Here is an 11,282-nt window from a genome sequence, read left to right as displayed (position 1 = left end):
ACCTGGGTTCGATCGTACCCTAGGGGTTCGGTGATTTGGTCTCAGGGGTTGGGTGGATCCTCCGCCGCAGAGGTCCACCCCTTAGTCTCGTCTGCAGTTAGTCGGCACAGTCATTGGAAGAAGGGTTTGGTGAATGAGCATATGAAACTGATAGGGTTCTGTGCCCCCAACAAGATTAAGAACCACTGGTCTAACAACTGGCAGATGAACACCGCGAACACAGTTACATGCCATTTGATTGAAAATTTCAGTGGGGACCTGTCTGCTGGATTGTTTTGAGTTCACAATGAAAGACACATTTCTGAGAATTTAGCAGAGAAGCTGGGAAGGTACTGCAGGACGCATGCACCGTTTGGAGCCATTTCAGCAGGTCACTGGAGATCAGCATAGACCGGTAGAGTGGACAAATGTCACATTATGTTTTTATTATTATTCAATTATTATAACTTTTACTACTTGGTATTATAGCATTATTAATATGAAAAGCAAATTAGTGACAGCTGATCATCAGACCAGAGTAACCACAGGGAAAGTTAAAGTTAGTGAATGCGGTCTGTGCACATATAAATAAAGCCATATAAACACAAATATTTGAGCTAGTGTATTTTTTACATGAGTAATTTGTTTGTCAAATAATTTTACATGATTTTTTTTAGTTAATTAATTTAAGCAACAAAAAAAGACTGAGGAGCCATTTGGGAGCCAAAAAAACGGATCTTTTTGGTGAGCCGATCTGAAAGGAGACGGAATTCCCATCACTAGTAGGAATGACCTGACAGTTTTTGCCTAGCTTCGAAAGATTTCGGGTGATCAGAGACAGCACCACTGTCTTCTGTTTTGAATTGGACCGGAAAAGCTAGCTCCGTATTCTGTGTGTGAGTTAGTATAAAAGCCAAGGTTCTGGTGACAAGGAGGTGGATTCAGAGTAAGAAGGGTTGGCCCTCTGTAGCTCCGCCCCTGCGGGAGCTTCACACCCCCTCAGTATCTGACACTTATCTTTATGATTGGCACAATTAAAACTTGGCCACATGGCATAAATGTACTGTACAGCATCGTCCCTAGTAGCTAAGACATACACGAACACACATAAACCCTCACGCATATAACGATACGCGGATGTGCACACGTATCGCCCTTCAGTGACCTTTTAGCTGTCGCTGTTGATGGGCGGTTCTGAAATCACAATTTCCCTCCCTTCATCCACCACCCACCTCACCCCCTGCCTCCCTCCCACCCTCCGCACGGCGACGGACACTTGCAGCCATTTTACGCAGCACGAATCCAATCATGTCATGAGAAAAGCTCGCCGCTCACCTGAGCCATCAGCCGCCAACCGGTGGTCGCACGCAGCCGGAAAAACAGGCAAGACAGGCGGCGAAGACTGGCCAACATGGTGAAGAGGAAAAGCTTGGATGACAACGAGCCAGAGTGCGGGAAAGGAATCCCGTTCCCCATCCAGACCTTCCTATGGCGGCAAACCAGGTTAGCTCCGATTCATAACAGGTGTTTGTCGTCGTTCTCCATCGAATGGTCAGATGAGAGCAGCCCGAAGGTTTTTAATCAAGATGAGAAAATGTTTTGTGCTGGTGATGTCACAGCTGGAAGTCAACGCCGATATTGGCGAATCAAAATCGTCGTTTTTTAAATTTTCTTTATCGTCTCTTTTTCAGTGCATTTTTGCGTCCTAAGTTGGGGAAACAATATGAAGCATCTTGCGTGGTAAGTCAGTGTAACATTGCAATATGACAAATATGTACATAATCTGTTTTTGCTTTAATTCACCGGCAAATCAAGTGCACTCTTCATTTTGCATTTAGCAAATTAGTTTTGCTTCCTCCGATTACCCAGGAACCAGAACTCATATCCATAATGATGCCTGGCCAGATCCCCTGGGATCGACAAAGCTGCCACTGTCTCTCTCTCTCCCACGGGCTTAGCCTCACTTGAGACCGTGGCAGACAAAGTCAAAGAAAGAAGCTTTGGTTCATGTCATATGTGTGTCCTCTGCTTTTCTCTGGCTGCCTCTCCAGTCCTTTGAGCGAGTCCTGGTGGAGAATAAGCTTCACGGGTTGTCACCGGCCCTGTCCGAAGCCATCCAGAGCATATCCCGCTGGGAGTTGGTCCAGGCCGCTCTCCCGCACGTTCTCCACTGTACTTCCATCTTGCTCTCCAATCGGAATAAACTGGGTGAGGATACCCCTGCTTTATCTTGGGTCTGTCCAGAAATTAAATGCAGTAATGGCAAAAAACGTGATACATTCATTTTCATGTAACCCCCACGCGCTGGCATGAATAATGACAAATGTGATAGCTGTTTCAGTCGCTCATGGTATCGTTGTTCAGTTGCCGGACTTGGGTAAGGGGAGTGAGGGATCAGTTGACACTCAGTGCCGGTTTGCGTTTCGATGTGAATGGTCGCTGGTCTGTATGCGTGCCCTGTGACTGACGAGTGACTAGTAGAGGGTGTAGTCCGCCTGAAGTTAGCTGGGATAGACTAGAGAACAAGCCTTTATAAATAATGAAATGCACACGATATAAATACTACTCAACAGTACTTTAACACATCTACTGTCCTGGATTTTTAAAATGTTCGAGCCAGTGTAGCAATATGTGAACTTTTTCTGTTATGATTTAGCTTCCTATTAAGTCATTCATTGACATTTATTTGGTAAGTGAAAATATGACGTGGAGAGCCTTTCCCAAATTTGTTGGTGTTTTGTTTTTTTCTTGCGGGGTGTGCCGATAAAGTACTGGTCAGAGCTCTAGCAATGTTTTTCCCTCCCACGACTGGGCAGCATTTGACTTTGGTACAACCGCCCGCACTTGCACTTCATATTGCTCCAGACCCATATAACTTGAGAATTAACTATTTTTTTCTGATGAAAGAAGAGAATATAAGGTTTCTTACGCTGCATTGAATGTTTGTGTAGTCATAAAAGTCAATATTCTGTGGGTGCTGAAATTTGAGTGAAAATGAGAAAATCCCTGGCACTGGCGTGGACACATGTTTGCACATTTGACAGTGAATAAGTTAAAGGGAGGCAGCATACATTGACAGATAATCATACCACACTTTGACAATAATTTGTTTGTATTAATAATCAAAAACATAAATATACCACCCCTCACATCACATATTACAGGCGAGACTTCCAGTAGTTCTTCCCTAACATCGAAATGTTTTAGCATCTCATTCATGATATTTCACTTCAACACTACTTCCTCGACATCAATTACTATTTTCTTGTGAGTTAGGCCTTCAACATTATCTTATGGCCAATTCCAGAAAGTTGCAGAAAGTACAGACATCCCATTAGGTGAGGGGTTCTCTGGGAAAATGCACATACTATCAGACTAGTTTTCATGAGAATTTAGCATCATATGCCACAAACAGGTATTGTACAATATTTTTTATGTAGGTAATAACCCCAAGGACATTTGATGCATGGAAGATTCAAGTGCATATTGTCCCATGTCTTCCTTCAGTGTAAAATGGTAACATCTACTCTTGTCTTTTGACCTTCTGACAGGTCATCAGGACAAACTGGGCGTGGCTGAGACCAAGCTGCTCCATACTCTACATTGGATGCTGTTGGACGCTGCTCAGGAGTGCAACCACGAGCCCAGTCTGGGTCACGCTTGGTCTGCCGGCGGCAGTGGCGGAGGTGCCTTCCGACAGCCTGTTGGAAACCAAGGTTCATCTCCAGGTGCACCCGACTCCTGCTCCAGCTCTGCCTTTGGGGGGTCAGGCGGACAGCACAGCAGCTCCCAGTTGGAGGAGGATGAGCACGCTCGGACCAAGTTGTTCCACAAAAGCATGGCCACCGTGGAGCTGTTTGTCTTCCTCTTCGCACCACTCATTCACCGGATCAAGGTCATTTCACACATTTCACATCCTAACATACATTCTTCCCTACTAGGCTCTTCATAGACAAGTGAAACAGAACAGTGTCATGTCATAGATCCTGCCCTACAAATAAAATAAAGTATGACTGTGTTGCGGGACGAGTGTGTGACTGTATTAAACTGCCCGAATTAAGATCACTGATGCTGACCTGAGTGTACCAGTACAAATCTAATCATTCATTTTACAAACTACTTGGAAATACTAAAAACATGACACAGACGTGATGATGAGTTTTATTTTATTCCACTTTACATTTATATTTGATGTGCAGATGCATATTTTAAAAACATGCGGATCAAACATCTCAAGATGGCGGACACTGATTTGCTGTAGCGACCCCTTGAAGGGAAAAGCCGAAAGGCAAAGAAGATGCATACTTTAAAATATGGATTTCATTTGCCCTGCCTTTTTCTGTGAAAACAAATAGTAATACTACTACCACTACCACTAATAATAACAATTACAATAATAATAATCATCATCATCATCATAAGAATAATAATCATAATACATTTAATTTCCAAGCGCCTTTCTGAATACCCAAGGACACTTTACAATCAATAGAACAATACACAGAACAATCAGTAAAGTCTCGTTATATCGATATCGGTTATAACGATAGTACCGCGATATTATTTTCATTTCCCTTGCACATTTCTAGTCTTTTTATGTATAATTTTTACCGTTTAGTATGATACCCGGTTGTTACGATAATCCGGTTATTACGGTGCTCCTTTTCATCCCCCGCCGGCCATTTTTTTTGTTTACATCGATATATCCGTTGCGCCATTGGTCAACTTGGTCACGTGTCTTGTTACGTGAGCAGCTCTCCCGAGCAGACGCCATTTTCAGACGGCAGCTCGTGTGTATCAGACGGCTGCTCGTGTGTCTTCAACAATGGACTGTTTTGGATGCCATCAGAGCAATTTCCAAAGCGTGGAGCACGGTGTCCGAAAACACCATCAAGAACTGCTTCCGTCACTGCAAATTTGAAAATCCAGGGTGCAGTGAGGAAACATCTGCAGCTAACGAAGAGGATGACGACAACATTCCTCTTGCAGTGTTGGCTGAAAAGCTAAAAGTCGCCGACATGGCATCGTATGTCGCAGTCGACAAAGACATTGCGACATTCCCAAGCTCATCAAATGCGGATATCGCAGCGGAGGTCAAAGCCAAATATGCCACAGGAGATTCCCGTGATGATGATGCTGATGACGATGAAGAAGAAGCGACTGAATGCACACCTTTTGCAACTTCGACAAAAGCGTTGCAAGGGGTTGCGGACACGCGATCTTTCTTTGAATCCGTAGAAAATGCATCCGGTTTTTTAGAAACGTTAAACAAGATGGAAGTGTTCATATTAAAATATAAAAATGGGAAGCAGAAGAAGATTGATGACTTTTTTAAATAGCTTACATACATACTAATTGCAGTGTTATGTACATGTACTGTTACATGAATGCAAGCGTTTTTTGCAACAATGTTTGTTGTTTTGTCTGCTGAAGCGTCATGATTTTGAAAATGACTGTACATTCCATACTGTGCATTAAAGGGCAACCAACATCACTTTTTGTGTTTCTTGAGTCAGTCAAAAAGCTGTTGTAACGTCACAGCTGCGCGCCGGCATTCTATTCAGCCACTCTCGAACGTCACGTAAGTTATGTAAACGTTGCAGTTTTGGTTTTTCATCCATGTACAGTATTTAATTGTGTTGCATCCAGATATCTTTATTGTTTGCAACAATCACTGTTTTTCATATGATTGTACATGCTGGCGTTCGTGGCTCTGTGTGAATAGAACTTGACGATTTAGCATTGGTTGGTTGCATTTTTTAAAGGAAATAGTCATTAAAAAGTGTAAAGACGTTTTTATTTTATGCACAACTTTATTTTTCACTTCACTACTGTACAAAAAACATGTTAGATACGCAATCCATGAACCCAATGATGAAATTACATGCCATAACAAAGATGCCGCATTCCCCCCCCCCCCCCCCCCCCCCTACAGGATCGGATATATCGATAGTCCCGGTTATATCGATATTTTTTCGGATTCCCTTGCGTATCGATATAACGAGACTTTACTGTAATCTTATACATTCATAAATAATAAAGTACAGATTCCACGGATGCAACATTTGTGCAGGAGTCCGACCTGACCTTCCGTCTCGTCAGCGGTCTAATTATTTGGCAGCCAATGTGGGAGCACCGCCAGCCTGATATCCCCGCCTTCACTGCCCTCATCAAACCGGTCCGTAACATCATAACAGGTGAATAGTAACCCCCTTTCGGCTCGAGTTAAAAGATAGATATGTATCTTTTCTTATTAATTTACTTTGCTTGCTTCATCAGCAAAGCGAAACTCTCCAGTCATCAACCAATGCAGCCCACGTGGGTCAGGAAACCCTGGTCCCATGGTGAGTGTTTGCAATTCTTTAAGTTGAATTATCATACGTACATTGTTTCCATATTGATTGACTGTGTTGCGGGACGAGTGTGTGACTGTATTAAACTGCCCGAATTAAGATCACTGATGCTGACCTGAGTGTACCAGTACAAATCTAATCATTCATTTTACAAACTACTTGGAAATACTAAAAACATGACACAGACGTGATGATGAGTTTTATTTTATTCCACTTTACATTTATATTTGATGTGCAGATGCATATTTTAAAAACATGCGGATCAAACATCTCAAGATGGCGGACACTGATTTGCTGTAGCGACCCCTTGAAGGGAAAAGCCGAAAGGCAAAGAAGATGCATACTTTAAAATATGGATTTCATTTGCCCTGCCTTTTTCTGTGAAAACAAATAGTAATACTACTACCACTACCACTAATAATAACAATTACAATAATAATCATCATCATCATCATCATAAGAATAATAATCATAATACATTTAATTTCCAAGCGCCTTTCTGAATACCCAAGGACACTTTACAATCAATAGAACAATACACAGAACAATAAAATCATAAATAAAATGCTAAATAATGAAATAGCTGATTGAACTAGACCAGGCATGGGCAAACTACGGCCCGCGGGCCACATACGGCCCATTAGGCTTTTCAATCCGGCCCGCCGAACTTGCCCAAATTATAGTACAAACAGTGTCTAAAACTCATGACAAAAAGCTAGCGAACAACAGGGCAGATAACTGAAAAGTTGCCTGCCCCATTTTTCCCAACTTTAAGCAAAATGAGACCAATCCCAATAAGAAACATTGTCACAAAGTATAAAGTTTTTTTTTTTAAATCAAGAATGCACCAACTACAAATGCTAGCTAGCTTAATTTACGTCAAATGCGCATGCCTGTAAATTTTGCTACAGTAGTCGATTGTCATTGTGGTGCACAATGCAACGTTTGCATTGATTCCTACGAGCCACTAAGCCCCTTTCATAAGTCTCACGTACAATTTACAGTCACGGTTTAATGTAAATTTACGTTTTGTAGCGTCACATATGTTGTTAGCTTCTTTTGAATCTTTCTTCTAGTTTGAGGTTCTGTGCATCTACAGTAAAGTCTCGTTATATCGATATCGGATATATCGATAGTCCCGGTTATATCGATACTATTTCTATACACACACGGAGAAAATTACATGCAAACAGGGTCGGATATATCGATAGTCCCGGTTATATCGATATTTTTTCGGACTCCCTTGAATATCGATATAACGAGACTTTACTGTATTTTGGAAAATGACATGCAATTGCACGACTTTGTAACGCTTGCGAAAGTCCGGAAGAAAGAAGCAGGCTTCTGATTGGCTGCCGAGCCGAGTATGCAAATTTCAACTGCAGGTAGTCTATGTTTGTGTGCTCGGCGACGGTACACGTGTATTGTTTGCGCGTGAAGGCGAGGGCGTCAGTGAGGAGTTTGTTGAGCGCGCGGTCAGGACAAACCATCTATGATTTGGCGGAATTTAACACAAGTAGGTATTATTGAGCTGGAATATTTCGTTGTGTAATAATATGTTTTGAATGTTGAAAGTGATTCCATTTTTCAATAAATGTTGATTTCTTTGCCCCTTCGATGGAAACTTAAAAACAGACGCAATCTTGATAAATCACAGTGCATGTTATTTTAATCTATTTCCATTTCCTCCTCCATGTATCTGCGAAATAGTCTGTAAGTGCCATATCTTGCATATTCCTTGAGACAAATTTATTAACTGCTCAGGGATATTTTTCACATTTGAAAGACAGTTAATAAATTGGGTTGTAGTGTTCTTACTGTGCTTGTACACACTACATTTAAAGGACAACCGGCACCATTTTTTGTTTTTGTTTCCCACTGACATCAGAAAAACGTTTTATAGCATCTAAAATACCCAAATCAGGCAGGCTGATATTTTTTGTTAAATGAAAAACACCAATAAAAATGACTTCAAAATGAATCCGGAAATGGTCAGTTTCAGAAGGTTCCACCCCTCTGTTCGTGACGTCACGCCAAGACGTCTTGCCTTGCTCGAGAATCAAAACAATGGCTTCAGATTCGGAGAAGATGTTTTCTTGTTCTTGTTCTTCTGAAGAGGAAAGCATAAATGTTTGCAATTGATTCTAGGAGTCCTCCCATATCAATTCGAGCCATCAATGACAGCAATGCAGCACCCAGAAAAAGCAGAAGATTGCGCCCAAGCTCCGTTGGAAATGGGCTGATTTGTCAGCTGGGAATTTGTGTCAGCGAATATCAAATAGTTGTCTTGGTGCAACACACAACGATTCACCATGGCGTTATTTATGTGTTTTCCTTCTAATTTCGCCATCAACACGGATCAACACGAAGTTTTCAGACCAAACAAAGTACCCAAAATGCATTGTATGTCGCTTTCTCGGTCAGGGGGGGTCCAAACGTGACGTCACATGGGGATCGTCATCAACTCGAAAACAAGACTTCATATATTCAGCGCAAGTCTTAAAACGTAAACTATAGCTATATGCTGTGGAATCTTTGTAAAATACGCTCAGTCGAAGTCATTTGAAGTGATTTTATAAATTATGGACATAACTTGTTCGGAGTATTTCCGGCCCAAACACTCCCTCCAAATGCTCCTGGCCCGGCCCCTCTGTCAAATTTTAGAACCCAATGCGGCCCGCGAGTCAAAAAGTTTGCCCACCCCTGAACTAGACCATGAATGCAATTTTAAACAGATGGGTTTTGAGGTGGGACTTGAAAGTAGGAAGGGAGTCAATATTACGGATGTTGGATGGAAGTGAGTTCCTGAGTTTGGGAACAGAGCGGCTGAAAGCTCTGCACCCCATCGTGGTGAGACGGGCAGAAGGTGTCACGTCCGCACGTGGAGTGGCAACAGATCTCATAGGACAAAAAAAGGGGAGCTGGATCCAAAATACTCGATGGAGACAGTATAGTTCAAAAGAGGTTTTACTGAGACACGCAGGGAACAAACACAAAGTAACAAAACAGAACAGCGAGGCAACGACTGCCGAGCGGGACCAACCTGCATACTGGGAGGCGGCAAGTGCATGAAATGAGGAAATACACCGGCAGATACCAAGCCTAACCGGGTGACTTTTATAGTCAGAAGGCACAATCAGTGGGATTGTAATCCGGTGCGCGAGCCTGGAGGAGCAGGGAGGGGAGGGGCGCCCACCTGACGCCAATCAGGATGTGACAGAAGGCACATAGAGGTAAAGGGAGAATGAGGATCTGAGGGACCGAGAGGGAACAGAAATTTGAAGCAGGTCAGACAGATACTACTACTAATATTAATAAGATCCATCCATCCATTTTCCGTACCGCTTATTCCTCATTAAGGTCGCGGGGGATGCTGGAGCCTATGCCAGCTGTCTTCGGGCACGAGGCAGGGGAAACCCTGAATTGGTTGCCAGCCAATCGCAGGGCACACAAAGACAAACAGCAGTCACTCTCACACTCACAACTATGGACAATTTGGAGTGTTCAATCTGTCTGCCATGCATGTTTTTGGAATGTGGGAGGAAACCGAAAGACGCAGAGAAAACCCACACGGACCCGGGGAGAACATGCAAACTCAACACAGAGAGGCCGAAGCGTAACGCGAACCGTGGACCTCTGCACTGTGAAGCCGACGTGCTAACCACTCAAATACCGGGCCGCCCTAATATTAATAATATTATTAATACTAGTAATACTAATATTAATACAATTAATAATAATATTAATAGTATTCTTCTTCTTTTCCTTTCGGCTTTTCCCCTCAGGGGTCGCCACAGCGAATCAATGTCCTCCATCTATCCCGGTTTTGTACATCTTCTTCTCTCACACCAGCTACCTTCATGTCCTCTTTGACCACATCCATAAACCTCCTCTTCGGTCTTCCTCTCGATCTCCTGCCTGGCAGTTCAAGGCTCAGCATCCTTTTCCCTATATAGTCACTCTCTCTCCTCTGGACATGTCCAAACCATCACAGTCTGGCCTCTCTGGCTTTCTCTCCAAAGCCTCTAATATGAGTTGTCCCTCTCATGTACTCATTCCTGATCCTATCCAACCTGGTCACTCCCAAAGAAAACCTCAACATCTTCTGCTCTGCTACCTCCAGCTCTGCTTCCTGTCTTTTCTTGAGCGGCACTGTCTCCAGTCCAAACATCATGGCTGGTCTGACCACGGTTTTATACACTTTTCCTTTCATCCTAGCTGAAACCCTTCTATCACAGATCACACCTGAAATTTTTCTCCAGCCGCTCCAGCCTGCCTGGACACGCTTCTTCACCTCTTTTCCACACTCTCCATTGCTCTGGACAGTTGACCCCAAGTACTTAAAATCCTCCACCTTCTTTATCTCTTTTCCCTGTAGCATCACTCTTGCACCTGGATCCCTCTCATTCACACACATGTATTCCGTCTTGCTGCGACTGATCTTCATTCCTCTCCTTTCCAGGGCATATCTCCACATCTCTAGTTTCTCCGCCACCTGTTTCCTGTTCTCGCACAGATCACAATGTCATCTGCAAACATCATGGTCCAAGGAGATTCTTGTCTAACATCGTCTGTCAGCCTGTCCATCACCATAGCAAACAAGAAGGGGCTCAGAGCTGACCCCTGGTGGAGTCCCATCTCCACCTTGAATTCCTTGGTCATACCGACAGCACACCTCACAACTGTCTTACAGTCATGACACATGTCTTGTACCGCTCTAACATACATTTCCGTCACTCCAGACTACCGCATGCAATGCCACAGCTCTTCTCTGGGCACCCTATCATACGCTTTCTCCAGATCTAGAAATACACAATGCAATTCCATCTGACCTTCTCTGTACTTCTCTATCAGCATTCTTAAAGCAAACATTGCATCTGTCGTACTCTTTTTGGCATGTAGCCATACTGCTGCTCACAAATGTTCACTTCTGCTCTTAGTCTCGCTTCA

The 11,282-nt window shown here is 43.1% G+C and overlaps 1 protein-coding gene across 16 annotated transcripts in view; it reads left to right on the top strand.

Moving 5' to 3' along the window:
* Positions 1 to 1,228: 1,228 nt before the first annotated feature.
* unc80 (unc-80 homolog (C. elegans)) overlaps positions 1,229 to 11,282 on the top strand; it is a 60,193-nt gene continuing 50,139 nt past the window's right edge. For all 16 annotated transcript variants that reach the window (XM_089000277.1, XM_089000268.1, XM_089000214.1 and 13 more), the window contains exons 1-6: positions 1,229 to 1,482; positions 1,671 to 1,719; positions 2,031 to 2,187; positions 3,531 to 3,874; positions 6,053 to 6,176; positions 6,259 to 6,323. In XM_089000277.1, coding sequence (XP_088856403.1) covers positions 1,391 to 1,482; positions 1,671 to 1,719; positions 2,031 to 2,187; positions 3,531 to 3,874; positions 6,053 to 6,176; positions 6,259 to 6,323 — 831 coding nt within the window. In that variant the 5' untranslated portion in view covers positions 1,229 to 1,390. The remainder of the gene's footprint in view (positions 1,483 to 1,670; positions 1,720 to 2,030; positions 2,188 to 3,530; positions 3,875 to 6,052; positions 6,177 to 6,258; positions 6,324 to 11,282) is intronic.

This window comes from Hippocampus bargibanti, linkage group LG01 (genome assembly GCF_051943395.1).
Source record: "Hippocampus bargibanti isolate YZ-2025 linkage group LG01, ASM5194339v1, whole genome shotgun sequence".
Taxonomy (NCBI): Eukaryota; Metazoa; Chordata; class Actinopteri; order Syngnathiformes; family Syngnathidae; genus Hippocampus; species Hippocampus bargibanti.
The sequence above is the reverse complement of the archived record's forward strand: the minus strand, read 5'-3'. Positions and strand labels throughout refer to the sequence as shown.